Source organism: Tubulanus polymorphus, chromosome 10 (assembly GCF_964204645.1).
Source record: "Tubulanus polymorphus chromosome 10, tnTubPoly1.2, whole genome shotgun sequence".
Taxonomy (NCBI): domain Eukaryota; kingdom Metazoa; phylum Nemertea; class Palaeonemertea; order Tubulaniformes; family Tubulanidae; genus Tubulanus; species Tubulanus polymorphus.
The window spans coordinates 10,864,701-10,877,025 of NC_134034.1; the positions used below are offsets into that span (position 1 = coordinate 10,864,701).

The 12,325-nt window shown below is 40.6% G+C and overlaps 1 protein-coding gene across 1 annotated transcript in view; it reads right to left on the reverse strand.

Moving 5' to 3' along the window:
• Window positions 1-11,678, reverse strand: part of LOC141911662 (transformation/transcription domain-associated protein-like) — a 39,601-nt gene extending 27,923 nt beyond the window's left edge. Inside the window, exons 1-22 of the mRNA XM_074802654.1 lie at window positions 11,589-11,678; window positions 11,104-11,157; window positions 10,910-11,019; window positions 10,238-10,342; window positions 10,061-10,144; window positions 9,712-9,906; window positions 9,075-9,241; window positions 8,232-8,328; window positions 7,999-8,137; window positions 7,454-7,737; window positions 6,719-6,810; window positions 5,961-6,234; window positions 5,736-5,868; window positions 4,528-4,669; window positions 4,344-4,401; window positions 3,626-3,815; window positions 2,989-3,083; window positions 2,627-2,792; window positions 1,758-1,924; window positions 1,147-1,347; window positions 569-658; window positions 330-481 (exon numbers count right to left, since the gene is read on the reverse strand). Coding sequence (XP_074658755.1) covers window positions 330-481; window positions 569-658; window positions 1,147-1,347; window positions 1,758-1,924; window positions 2,627-2,792; window positions 2,989-3,083; window positions 3,626-3,815; window positions 4,344-4,401; window positions 4,528-4,669; window positions 5,736-5,868; window positions 5,961-6,234; window positions 6,719-6,810; window positions 7,454-7,737; window positions 7,999-8,137; window positions 8,232-8,328; window positions 9,075-9,241; window positions 9,712-9,906; window positions 10,061-10,144; window positions 10,238-10,342; window positions 10,910-11,019; window positions 11,104-11,157; window positions 11,589-11,652 — 3,059 coding nt within the window. The 5' untranslated portion in view covers window positions 11,653-11,678. The remainder of the gene's footprint in view (window positions 1-329; window positions 482-568; window positions 659-1,146; window positions 1,348-1,757; window positions 1,925-2,626; window positions 2,793-2,988; window positions 3,084-3,625; window positions 3,816-4,343; window positions 4,402-4,527; window positions 4,670-5,735; window positions 5,869-5,960; window positions 6,235-6,718; window positions 6,811-7,453; window positions 7,738-7,998; window positions 8,138-8,231; window positions 8,329-9,074; window positions 9,242-9,711; window positions 9,907-10,060; window positions 10,145-10,237; window positions 10,343-10,909; window positions 11,020-11,103; window positions 11,158-11,588) is intronic.
• Window positions 11,679-12,325: the final 647 nt, after the last annotated feature.

Consider the following 12,325-nt stretch of genomic DNA (forward strand, 5'->3'; position numbering starts at 1 on the left):
ATAGGGTATAATATATCCTATAATATATCCTATAATATATATATTATAGGGTATACTATATGGGGTATATTATAGGATATCGTATAGGGTATATTATAGGGTATATTATAGGGTATATTATAGGATATATTATACCCTATAATATACCCTATAATATAGTGATGATGAATCATTCGAGTTTAGTGAATTATGGTAGTGGCAGACGTTTGTAACTCATAGTGGAGGAGGTTAGCTTGTTTAGGGCGGGATAGGTGGTCAAGGGGGAAAAGTTTTGTTAGCAGGTGAGAGCGGTTGAGGGGGGAGGAGGGGGGATACCCGGTTATTCTTACCTCGTGTGACTGAATAAATGAGTAATCGATTGTTTCTCGTCGTCCAACGACATCGCCGACACCAGAAAACATTTTATAATCTCCCACGCCTGTTTACGATAGAACGGTTCCGTGCTGCTCGACTTCAAAGCGTTCAACGCGGCTTCGATCACCTGTTCGTAACAAACGGACAAATTCAATAAGATATCTCGATTTGAATCGCAAATTAAACAGTCCGTATTATTGCGTCTTTTACGTACCTTTTCGACGGGGAAATTGATCGGTGTTTTACAATCCTGGAAGTAAACGGTCAGACACGGTCCGACCGTCTCTTTATCGTTGAAATTCAACTAAAAATAGTAATAGAGAAATATTGAATCAATTTTGTAATAGGGGGATTTATGGAGTTAACCATCTTGTTCGCAAGATGGTAGGTCAATTTGATGATGTCATAGGGGGATTTATGGAGGTAACCATCTTGTTCGCAAGAAGGTAGGTCAATTTGATGATGTCATAGGGGGATTTATGGAGGTAACCATCTTGTTCGCAAGATGGTAGGTCAATTTGATGATGTCATAGGGGGTTCATGGAGGTAGCCATCGTTTTCTGATCAAAGGTAAGTCAATTTGATGAAGTTAGGGGATTTATGGAGAAAGCCATCTATTTTGGAAGGGTAGGTGAATATGATAATGTCATAGGGGGATTTATGGAGGCAGACTTCTTTTCTGAAGTGTCTACATATCAAATCACTAGAAGACAATTTGATAATGTCATAGGGTGACTTGTTGAGGCGGACACCTTTCTTCAAGAAACTTTTCGAAGGTTCTACCGATTTTACCTTCTGAGGTTCGGCGAGCATTTTCCGATTGCCGCCGCCGAATTTGCCTAAAACGCGGAACGCTACGTGCGCGATGCTATCAGACGGATTTCTCAACGTTCTCCACAACGCCTGCATCAGTTCGGCTCGAACCGGCTGTATGTGATCGTACAGGAAATCCGGTTGCAGATTATCGACGCACAGTTCAAGAGTTCGTAATCCCTGAAAAATAGAATTTGTCAGAGGTTGAATTTCAGAGACCAATCGAGCTATCACAACAGAAACACAAAATGGCAGATGCCCAAAAACAAAATGAAAATGGGTCTACTGAAAACGGAATATATGCTTTTTAGCGAACAGGAACCAGGGCGCCAACGAGTGAATCGATGAAATCTTTTCAATTTTCATATTTTTCAATCAGTGACAAATAACCAGGTAAAATATCTACGTAATTCCACAACACCCAGCCGTACAGATCGCAGTTCCACAGACGTTGTCGAACTTCGATTCTTAGAGTTAAAACGGTACATTTTCAAGCAGTTTTATCCGAAATTAGATCCACTGGTGGATGTAGAACTACCGTAGAACAGCGGAACTGGGTCCATTTCATAAACGGTGTAAACGTCACGTACCTGACTGACGAGCGTCTGCGAACCGTTTAACGCCGATACAAGCGGGTCCATCAACATCGGTAGATACGGTAACAGCGAACTCAAACGAACCGGAACCGTTAAACACAACTCGACGAATAGGTCTTTCATATGCTGTTTATGAAGACCGGATTGGAGATTGTTCAAACCTGAAATATTACAGATAGCCACTACTGAAATCTGCATCTCTAAAACTAAAGTTTCAATTTAATTCAAATTCATGAGTTCTTTCCAGGATACTTTTCCTTCAAGATGCACTAAACTGGAAACTTTTCCCACCAAGGGGCAGTTATGGCTTGGATTTAAGACCCGTCTCCAAGGCCACCTCCGTTTTTAAGTCCATCTAACAACTAAAGACAGTCTTAAGGTTTAAGACCACTTTTGGACTAAGGTCACGACTGTAACTGGAACTAGCTTTCGATCTTAAATCTGAGCTTTACATCGTGGCTTTTGACTAAAATGGGCCAAAACTGATCTAAATTCTTAGTCTCTACTGTACAAGCACTTGGAGTCCTTTGTTTTGATGATGCGAGCCCTGTACAAGCCCTGGGTATCCTTTGAAATATTGTTTCGTAATTCTATCCCTTTAGTTAAATGGACAGAGACTGTTTCTAGATCAAAGTCTTGATGATGCGCGCCCTGCACGTCCTTTGAAATATTCTTTTACTCTTATCATCTAATAAGTTTATTTATTCTTTCACAGGGCAATCCCCCTATCAGGCAGAGCCCCTTGGGCTTGTCCTTCTTATTCATGTAGGTACCTATTTACTTAGGAAATGATATCTTAAGAAATTATGTTTACAATGTTGTACGTAAATCATAAGTAAATAAATCATTCATTGATCGCTGACCTTGTAGAAGATTTGGCAGCAGCGGTAGGAATTCCTGGTAGAGTTGATCGTGACTTCCTCCGCCGATCGAACGGAACAACGCCCGCAACAATAGGAAATAATTATACGGTTCCTTAGCGCTCAACGCCAACTCCATCGACCGATTGACGATCAGGTGCAAGTGAGGCTACAATCGAAGAGCAGACGGACATCGTATTAGAAAAGAGCAGGACCCAGTTCCACAATTAGATTTGACTCAAGAGTCAACTCACTGAAAATGAACTAACTTTAAATCTAACTCTAACTCACAACCGTGGGACCGGGACCTGATTCATTAGTAACACATTTAAAATGCGATGAATATTCAAATCTGTCGAACTAACCTTCAACATTTGTTCGTTGTCCGCGGCGAATAACGAAACCGAACCGAAAACCAGTTTGAACAATTTCAAATATAAATTCGACCAATCCATGTTAGCTGAAAAAATTTTAAGAATACCGCTACCAAATGTAACAGGGTTTTCAGTGGTGAGGCCAGGATAAAAAGAAGTACTAAGGAGGACTCTTTCGGCATTTTTAGCCCCAAAAAGAGGGACTTTTGGACTTGGAAAGAAGTACTTTCCAGTAAAATGAGGGTCCACAAGGGAGCATTTTTTCGCAATGCCTTTGCCGGAATACTAGTTTTGAAGACCAATCATACATTTCAGGGTAATTCCATAACACTTTCCTGTATATTCAATCTTACTGACAATTGAATTTCCAGGTCTGAGTGAGAAAATACTTCAACAATCGAATTCGCGGAAAAATTGCGCACAAAAAGTACATAAAAATCAAATTTGGAAGGACTTTTTTATCAAGAGGAAGGACTTAGAGTCAAAAAGAAGGACAAAGATGATGTTTGTCCAAACTTTTTCCAAAGGATGGACTTGGAAGGACTTGGAAGGACCGCTGGAAACCCTGCGTAATCTCGAATTCATCAAATTTAAAAAACGGGAGTTATCTCTTTCATTTTCAACTCACATCCCATTTCCTCGAGTCTCGCGAGTAAATATTCGACTAAAATCGTCGCGAACGTCGGCGACGTCGTCAAATTCGCCAGGAACGAATTCGCCACGATCTGCAACGCGTAGTTGTTGTGGATACGTTCGACCATGTATTCGATCGTTGTCGAGAATATCTCTTTGAACGTCAGCGGACTCATCATCGTAAACTGCACATGGAAAGATTAGGAAAAAGATTTACAAATTTTTCATCAGATAGAAATTTCAGAAAATAAGGGTAGATCAACGCCGATTCTAAGCTTTTTGAATACTAGTGAATCCAGGATATCGCTTCGTGAGGGTCTATTTTCAAGGAAGGGGGTCTAAGTAGCCCAGCCCTCTATTTTTAGAGGTATAATTTCTTTATGATACTAATTATCATCCAAAAGAAACCAGGAAGTATTATCTCTCATTCAAATCTTTCTGGCAGAGGACAAATGGACCTTAGCATTGTTCAGGGAAGATAAGTTAGTACGTATAATCCTACACCCATTTTAAGTGCAATCCTAGGGCTAGTTCTATAGATTTGTATTAACTTTAACCTATAGCCTAATTCAATCAATTGAAAATGAATTGAGTTAGGCCTGAGGTAATGATAATACCAGTCTATCAAACTCACCCCTAAATTAGCCCCCCCCTCCACCTATACAAAATTTCAATACGCGCTCCTCATAAATTTTGTTCTAGATAAAACTTACAACTCCTGCAAAATGTTCCAAAACCTCTTTTTCTTCTTTCGTTCGAACGGTTTGAACTCTGAAAGTACAAAACAAACCTTCATTTTGAGCAGACGACTGATAGAATTGTGCTTTTTTACACCGGACTGCGGTGTATAAATCGGTGATGACTTCGCCAGTACACCGCACTGCGGCGCTAACTCACACGGCAGGACGAACGAACGCCTGTCCGTTTGGTCCGGTGTTGATCGTGTAAATATCCAATGCTTGTAACGCGTAGCGGACCAAACGCACGAAAACGAGCGTCTCCTTCGACGTAAACTGTTTATTCGTGACCATTGATAAATCTGAAAACAAATAAACAAAATGACGGATTATTCAATTGAACCAACAGAAACGTTGTTGTGGTTTCATTTGAATAAAATCAATGGCATTAAATCCTTTTTGTTGGACTTTTCCATCTATCAGAAGATTTTTTTCAGTCTTCAGCCAGTTACACAGTTCTAGGTTCAGATTTTAATCTTGAGTTGAATCATTTGAAATTTGAAAAAATCTTAACTTCGGAGTTAAACTGAACAGAAATGGCGTAAATGGATCCAGATTTTTTAATGTTCCATCTTTTAATGTTCCAATAGAATTACTTTTATTTGGGGAGATTCTAGACTCTATAATTCTATTAATTCTACTAATTCTATCTAGACTCAATAACTGTCTTGGAAATAATCCCGGCAATAGTGTCTGAATGGAATCACTTGTTGTAAGAAACTGGTAGCAAGTATTGTTAGTGAATAGAGACATCAAACCTGACTGGTCACTAGTCACCACACATGACTGGTCACCATAGATGAGCGGTCACCACATTGATCAGACAAACTTACAAAGTATGTCAGTCACCTAGAGCTCAGTGGTCTAGTGGTTAGGAGGGAGGACTGACAGGCTAGAGGCCCAGGTTCAAATCCCGCCATGGCTCGGTTATAGGGTGGCCTAGGGTAAGGGTTATTTCCAGGGCTGGGAGGGCTATAGAAGGTGCGACCTTAAGAAGCATATTTATTCTAAATATTTTTATATTCATTTTTTTCTTTTTTTTAAATTGTCTTGAACATTCTGCTGGCTCATTTGCCTGCAGTGTCTTCCTCTGCAGAGATATGTCATATCTCCATGAAAAGATGATGAATGAGGGAGATTTCATGGAGCCATCCTTTCAACCGAGGGTCTATTGATTGCTAAGGGAGTGGACGCACACATTTAAATAAATAAACAGGACTTGAAGCAAATGCGGAAACATAGGAGGGGAAAGTATGGGTTTGGGGGTATATTCCAAACAATAATAAACCGTAATGACAGGTAAACCGGGTCCTCGAGTTTGAGCCCGTAGACGTCGGGGCTCGTGTACCCGCACTCGTTCGCACGTACCGACAGACGGAGATTTACAGGAAGCCGCGCCCCACGTGATCGTTTTAACGCCGCACACGAGGGTTTTCACTAAACCGCGGCAGTCAGCGACGGAGAAATTCGGCTGAGCTCCGATCGTCGCGCCGATACGATTCTGAAAATATAAAACCACACAAGACGGATCAGGATCAGTAAATATGAAGAAGGTGGCAACATTTTTTTTCGGGTAAATTTTCTAAATTCTACCTTTTCTTTCTGTTCGGATTCTTTATCGATCGTGAAAACGGTCGCCGTCGTCGTTTTGTTTTCGTCTTTTGAGGTGGCGCCACCGTTCAACGCATCGGTCGCGGTCGTCTCTTGACTCTTCGTGCCTCCGCCAGCGCTTGTAGTAGCGCCCCCTGTTGAACCGGCTTGTTGCGACCGCAGAGCCGCGGCAGCAGTCGTCGGCGCCGATTGTAACGACGTTTGAGACCCGCTCGACGTCGGACTCGACGACGTTTCCGGCTTTTCTTGAGGTTTGCTGAAATATTTACGACAAAATCCGATTAACCCTTTCAGTGCTGACTAATTAATACCCTAAAGTGCTGGAGATAATCCGAAAATTCTAAACAATTCCACCCTAGTGTGTTGAACAACGGGAATACCACTATAGTGTGTCTACACCGCGGCGCGATGTATCGTTAGTTACTAGTATTTCACAATGTTTGACAGGTGCTGCCATTTTTCAAGAGAGATAATTACTAATTACATCAATACACCGCAGTGCGGTGTACTAGCAACATCTATCACTGATTTATACACCGCACTGAAAGGGTTAAATTACGATCTGAATCTATTTTGATATCGAGACGAATTTCATGAGGTTTTTACGATCCCTGGTCCTTGTGCCACTCTGTGACTCATCACCAGCAAGAATCAGACACCAAAAAATTCAAATTCGCTGAATTTTCCCTGATTTCGAAGTAAGAATTCCCTGATTTCAAATAGAGTTTAAATAAACGCACCATTTCAACAGCACGGCCGGCAGCTGTAACTCGGCGATAGTTTTAAACTTCAAAACGAACACTTCCAACATCCTCATCAATAACTCGCGACCCTGAAAATAAACAGTACCGTAGTTAGGAACCCACACAAGTTCAGTTCCAAATTTTCAATCTTCCAGGCTGGCAACTTATATTTCACTTGCTTTTTCCATGACTATTCCCAGCATTGATCTGCTTAGAATCTAATCAATTAACACAGTCAAATACGTAAGACATAGATGGAAACTGTTTGATTCTACGCGCGATCTACCAGCAATCTTTACTAATTTCCCTAACTTTAAGCTGCAATTTTGCAATATTCTCTGAGACTTTTTAAAAGGAATATCTAGTCTTTTCCCTGATTTCCAGTAAGTGGGACCACCACTGATTTTACAATCGATCTAATTCAATCTCAACAAGTTTCCCTAACTTTTAGCAGCATTTTTACATTATTCTCTAACTTATCCCTGACTTTTTAAAAGGAATATCTAGACTTTTCCCCGATTTCCAGTAAGTGGCGCCACCACTGATTTCACAACCGATCTAATTCAATCTCAACAAGTTTCCCTAACTTTTAGCAGCATTTTTACATTATTCTCTAACTTATCCCTGACTTTTTAAAAGGAATATCTAAACTTTTCCCCGATTTCCAGGCAAGTGGCGCCACAACTGATTTTACAACCGATCTAATTCAAAATTAGTAAACGCCGAACTCACATTTCCATTTTCGGCGTCGCTTTTCTGTCGAATGCACTCGGTGAGATTGAGCAGCAGTTTACAGGACATCGTTTGTATACTGGACGGCAACGACTCGTCGTGCACGTTCTTCGAGAACAGATTCACGGCCAGCGACAGGTCGTTCAGCGGTAACGCCGTACGTACGTGGTGTACGAGATCGGCTAACGTACTGTACGCCAGGGGGCGCAGCGATTCGTACGTCGTCCAGCCCGGTCCGATCAGTATGTTCTCGTCAAATAGTTTATCGATCACCGGCACGAATTCTGAAATTTCGAGAAAAAAAAAAAGAAGATTCGGTTTATCTTGACATTTTCATGATACGTTCGTGAATTCTTATCCAAATTCCCTGAGTTTTTTTTCCCAATCTTTTCTAGATTTTTCTCATTCCCTGATCTTTCAAGGTTTTTGACGATTTATCGAACACCCTGAGTTTTCCCAACGTTTTCTAGATTTTTCTGATATCCAGGTTATCCGGGTCAGCGGCGCTGCCCTGTTTCCTAAATTTCTGAAGTAATTCCACTCACTATTTCTGAGATCCGTTACGAGGATATGCCGAGCGGCGATCAGCAGTTCTTTACGCAGGTGTGCCGCCTCCTGCGGACAAAGGGTTAACAATCCCAGCATGCCTTTAACCATCTGCTGAGAATGAGTATTCACATTTTCCTAGACCACGATAGAAAAACAACAGTTTCAAATTAATGAAAATTCGCGCCGATTTTAACCCCCTCTACCCGACTGAAACTCGAAGCACGCGTACCTGGTAAATACGTATGATATAAGCAAGGAATGAAAGAGTTTTGATTTGAGCCGCGATAAAATCAACGAACACTTCTTTATTAAACGCCGGGTTCGCTCTGGAAATTAAAAAAAAAAAAAATTATTAACCCTCTCAGTGCTGACTTATCAATATCCTATAGTGCTGGAGATAATCTAAAAATTTTGGAAGATTCATCCCTAGTTTGTTGAATAATGGGAATACCACTATAGTGCGTCTGCACTGTGGTGGTGTGTATCGTTAGTTACTAATAGTTCACTATGTTTGACAGGTGCTGCCATCTTTCAAGAGAGATAATTACTAATCACATCAATACACCACAGTGCTGTGTACTAGCAAAATCCGTCACCGATATATACACCGCACCGCAGTGTAGACGCACTGAAAGGGTTAAGGAAAATCAAGAATATTCTTTCAGGCTCCCTACAGATCAGTCATTCCTGTATATAAGGAGAACATTTCAGATTTCTGCGTCTGCATCAGTTTCATATCCCAATTACAAAAGACTCCTCCTAAATCTGAACTGTCTATCGTGGTAAACCGGTAATTCAGTGGTGCTATAAGCACATTTTTATGCTTTACGCTACTAAACTTCGATTCTAATTCAGTAACCACCTAATTGGATAAAGAAAAGATCCCGGTGCCAGCTGACCTTAAACAACAAAAAATTTTCATTTCTGAAACATTGTTTAGAGTCTGAATTGTCAGGACCAGTGCTTAAAACATCCCTTTTCCCCGATTGTAAGAAACAGTCTCAAGTTCACTGATGATTAGATATTTTCATAAGATGGAAAGTAAATCGAATGAGAGAGTGTTCGTTTATACCTCTGTTGTGTCGTAGGTTGTAGAACGATAGTATTCATGATGAGAGGAATGAACTCAGCGACGTCGCTGTGCACGCTCTGTTTGTACAACTGATACATCAGAACCACGATGATCGGCAACTCGGCCAAAACTTTCAGCGAGAATACCGCTTTCGGAATAACGTTATACTGAAATATGAACGCAATAGAATTCAGATTAGAACATACACGATTGATGTCGTGATGATGTCATAGGGGGATTTATGAAAGCGTATTTTCAATCGCTAGATAGTTCAATGATGTCATAGGGGGATTTATAGAACAGAACTGTTTTAAATCACTAGGCAATTCAATGATGTCTTAGGGGGATTTATGGAGTCAGCTATATTATTTATCACTAAGAAAATGAATGATGTCATAGGGGGATTTATGGAGTCAGCTATATTATTTATCACTAAGAAAATGAATGATGTCATAGGGGGATTTATGGAGTCAGCTATATTATTTATCACTAAGAAAATGGATGATGTCATAGGGGGATTTATAGAACAGAACTGTTTTCAATCACTAGGCAATTCAATGATGTCATAGGGGGAATTAACGGAGGAAACCATGTTTTTCATAACGGTCTATTCATCCGTCTGCTCTGTGTTACTCACGGTTACGGGTTGATTATCCTGATTTTTTTTCTCCGTCGAAATCGTCGTCACGGTGAATATCTCCTGCAACAATACGTCGACGTTCACCTCGGATATGTCCTTCACCTTCATCTGAGCGCGCGGCTCGAAGATTCGCGGCAGGTGATTCGGCAGCTCTTTATAGATGTTCTTCACGAACTGGAGAAAACTTTGAATCTGCGAAATTAAGACAAAAACTTTTTAAAATTGACTCCTACTCGTCCAGACTGTCTCAATTCTTAACTTCAGACAAAACGTTCTAAAATCGACTCCAAAGACTGTAAGAGGACTCCAATTTTTCCCGACCGTCTCAGGATTCAGACAGACGTACCTCACTGTTCATCTGCGGTCGGTAGTATTTATGTAATTCGATAATGATACGCAAACAAACCAAAACGTTGTCTTCGTTTTCAACCTTTAATACGAAAGTTCGAAAAAAAGAATTCAAACGATTTCAAAACGGGGAGTTTGTGTGTTTCAAATCGAATCGATTAAACCGTGTGTTTACCCCGAGAAGTTTAAACATTAAAGACAGGATCTGTTTGACGTATGGTTTCAGATGATCGTTCGTTGGAATTCTGTGAATTATTTCCAGTAGAAGTTTACGCAATTGCTGTAAAAATATGAATCAGTTATAATTAGTTTCTAATGATACCCGACTTTCTGAGAGGCAACTGGCGCGACCTTTTAATGCCCGATTTTTAGAGGCGAGTGACAACCACTCAATAATCCACTTTCAGAAGCGACCAGCGACCGAAACTGAAAACAAAACTTGCCATGTCATGATATTCAACCGAATAAGCCAATTGACAGCGGGTCAGTTGCACAGCCATGGCTTAGATTTAAAACCACTTTAAGTCCATCTTTATTCTATAACCAATCTTACAACGCAAGATCAGTTTCAAGATTTAAAACCCTGAATTATCCATAACAATATGATGATAAATTGTTGCTTCATTTCAATTTGAACTGAAATTTCTGATCTCGAGATTTAAGAACTTACACAAATCGAGCGAACCGGAAAGAAGCGTTTGTTTGTTTTCTGTAGGAAGTTTGCGCAGTGAACAGCCTTTAACTGATAAACTATTCAGCGGTACCTTCCATTTATACACCAGGGGGATGGTGGGTGTGAGAGAATAAACGCGCCGCGGTACAGAGGGGTGGAAGGAGGTGAACTTACGACTTGACTGTTCTGTTCGCTGATAAACTGCGGTTCCCCTTCTAGGAGAATTTTCAGGAAAACTCTCAACGCTTCCTGTAGGAATTGTGGGTAATGAGCTTGCGACGCGACTATCAACTGAACGTAGAAAAAACAGAAATGATGTCATAGGGGGAATTATGAACGCGCGGGTCGTCCGCAGTTCGAGATATTACTGACCTCAAAGTTTTCGCTTAGTTCCTGAGCGGCTTTCAATTTCTTCTCAATCACTGAATATTCACACATGGAAAAGAGAAAAATTTCATTAAATCAAGATAAAAATTGAATTCATGTGAAAATCAACCCTTTCAGTGCGTCTACACTGCATTGCCGTGTATACAATGGTGATTGTATTCGTTAGTACATCGCATCACGAGGTATTGATGTTTACCAGTTTTCATCTCTTAAAAGATAGCAGCATCATGGCACTTGTCAAATATTAGTAACTAATGATACGCTGCACCGCAGTGTAGACGCACTAAAGCAGTATGCCCGTTATTCATAACACCGGGGTGGAAATCGTTTAAATCAATAGTCGGTATCAATTTGTCAGCACTGAAAAGGTTAATTATTCATTCTCTGTTTTTGACAATTTGTATACCAGGCCCAGTACCTTACCACAAAATACCGCCACTGGGTGCGATGAGACCGATAAACTTACCGGTCGTGGAATCAGCTATCAAAGCCACGTAGGATTTGTACGTAGATATCTGAGTCGCCGCCATATCCAAGTGTGATCCTCTCCGGCCTAGTTCTCAGAATATTTTAAATTTTACTTCTTGTTTGTAATCACTTCTTTCTTCTCCATTCAGAGATATAAAACCTGGATACTGGATAAAATAAAAAGATTTTTAAGGTGGTATTTGCTGCCGGAATTTGCGTAACTTCAAAGCGCCAACTACAATCCGTCAAGGAGGCCGGGATAGAAAAACTGGAAGGAATAAACGCAGACTACAGAAACAAGTTGCCGGTATTCAAACTGAAATATCTGAATATAGAAATGTTTGGGGCATGAAAAGTTCGGTTACATCGATTCTTCAGTTTATACTCATAATATATTCGTTTGAAATCTTATATAAAAACCTTTAATTCATTATTTTCTCGTCGTTTTGTTAACAAAATCCTAACAAAGTTCACAATTTTGAACATGTACCCCGTATATGGGGTATTGAGTGGCGCCACCGGCTGGTGTTTACATTCCTTCGACTCGCTTCCCTGTGTAGGGTTAAACCACGGCGCCACCGGCTGGTCTCCCGACTCGCATCCCTGTGAAAGTGTCGCGACCGCCACGCTATTGAACCGTAACACCAATGCCAATGATATGGCGAACTCAAATGAACAGAAAAATGTGTACATTTAAAAGGAAAAAGTAGCAATTATAAAATGACTTCAAAAGGT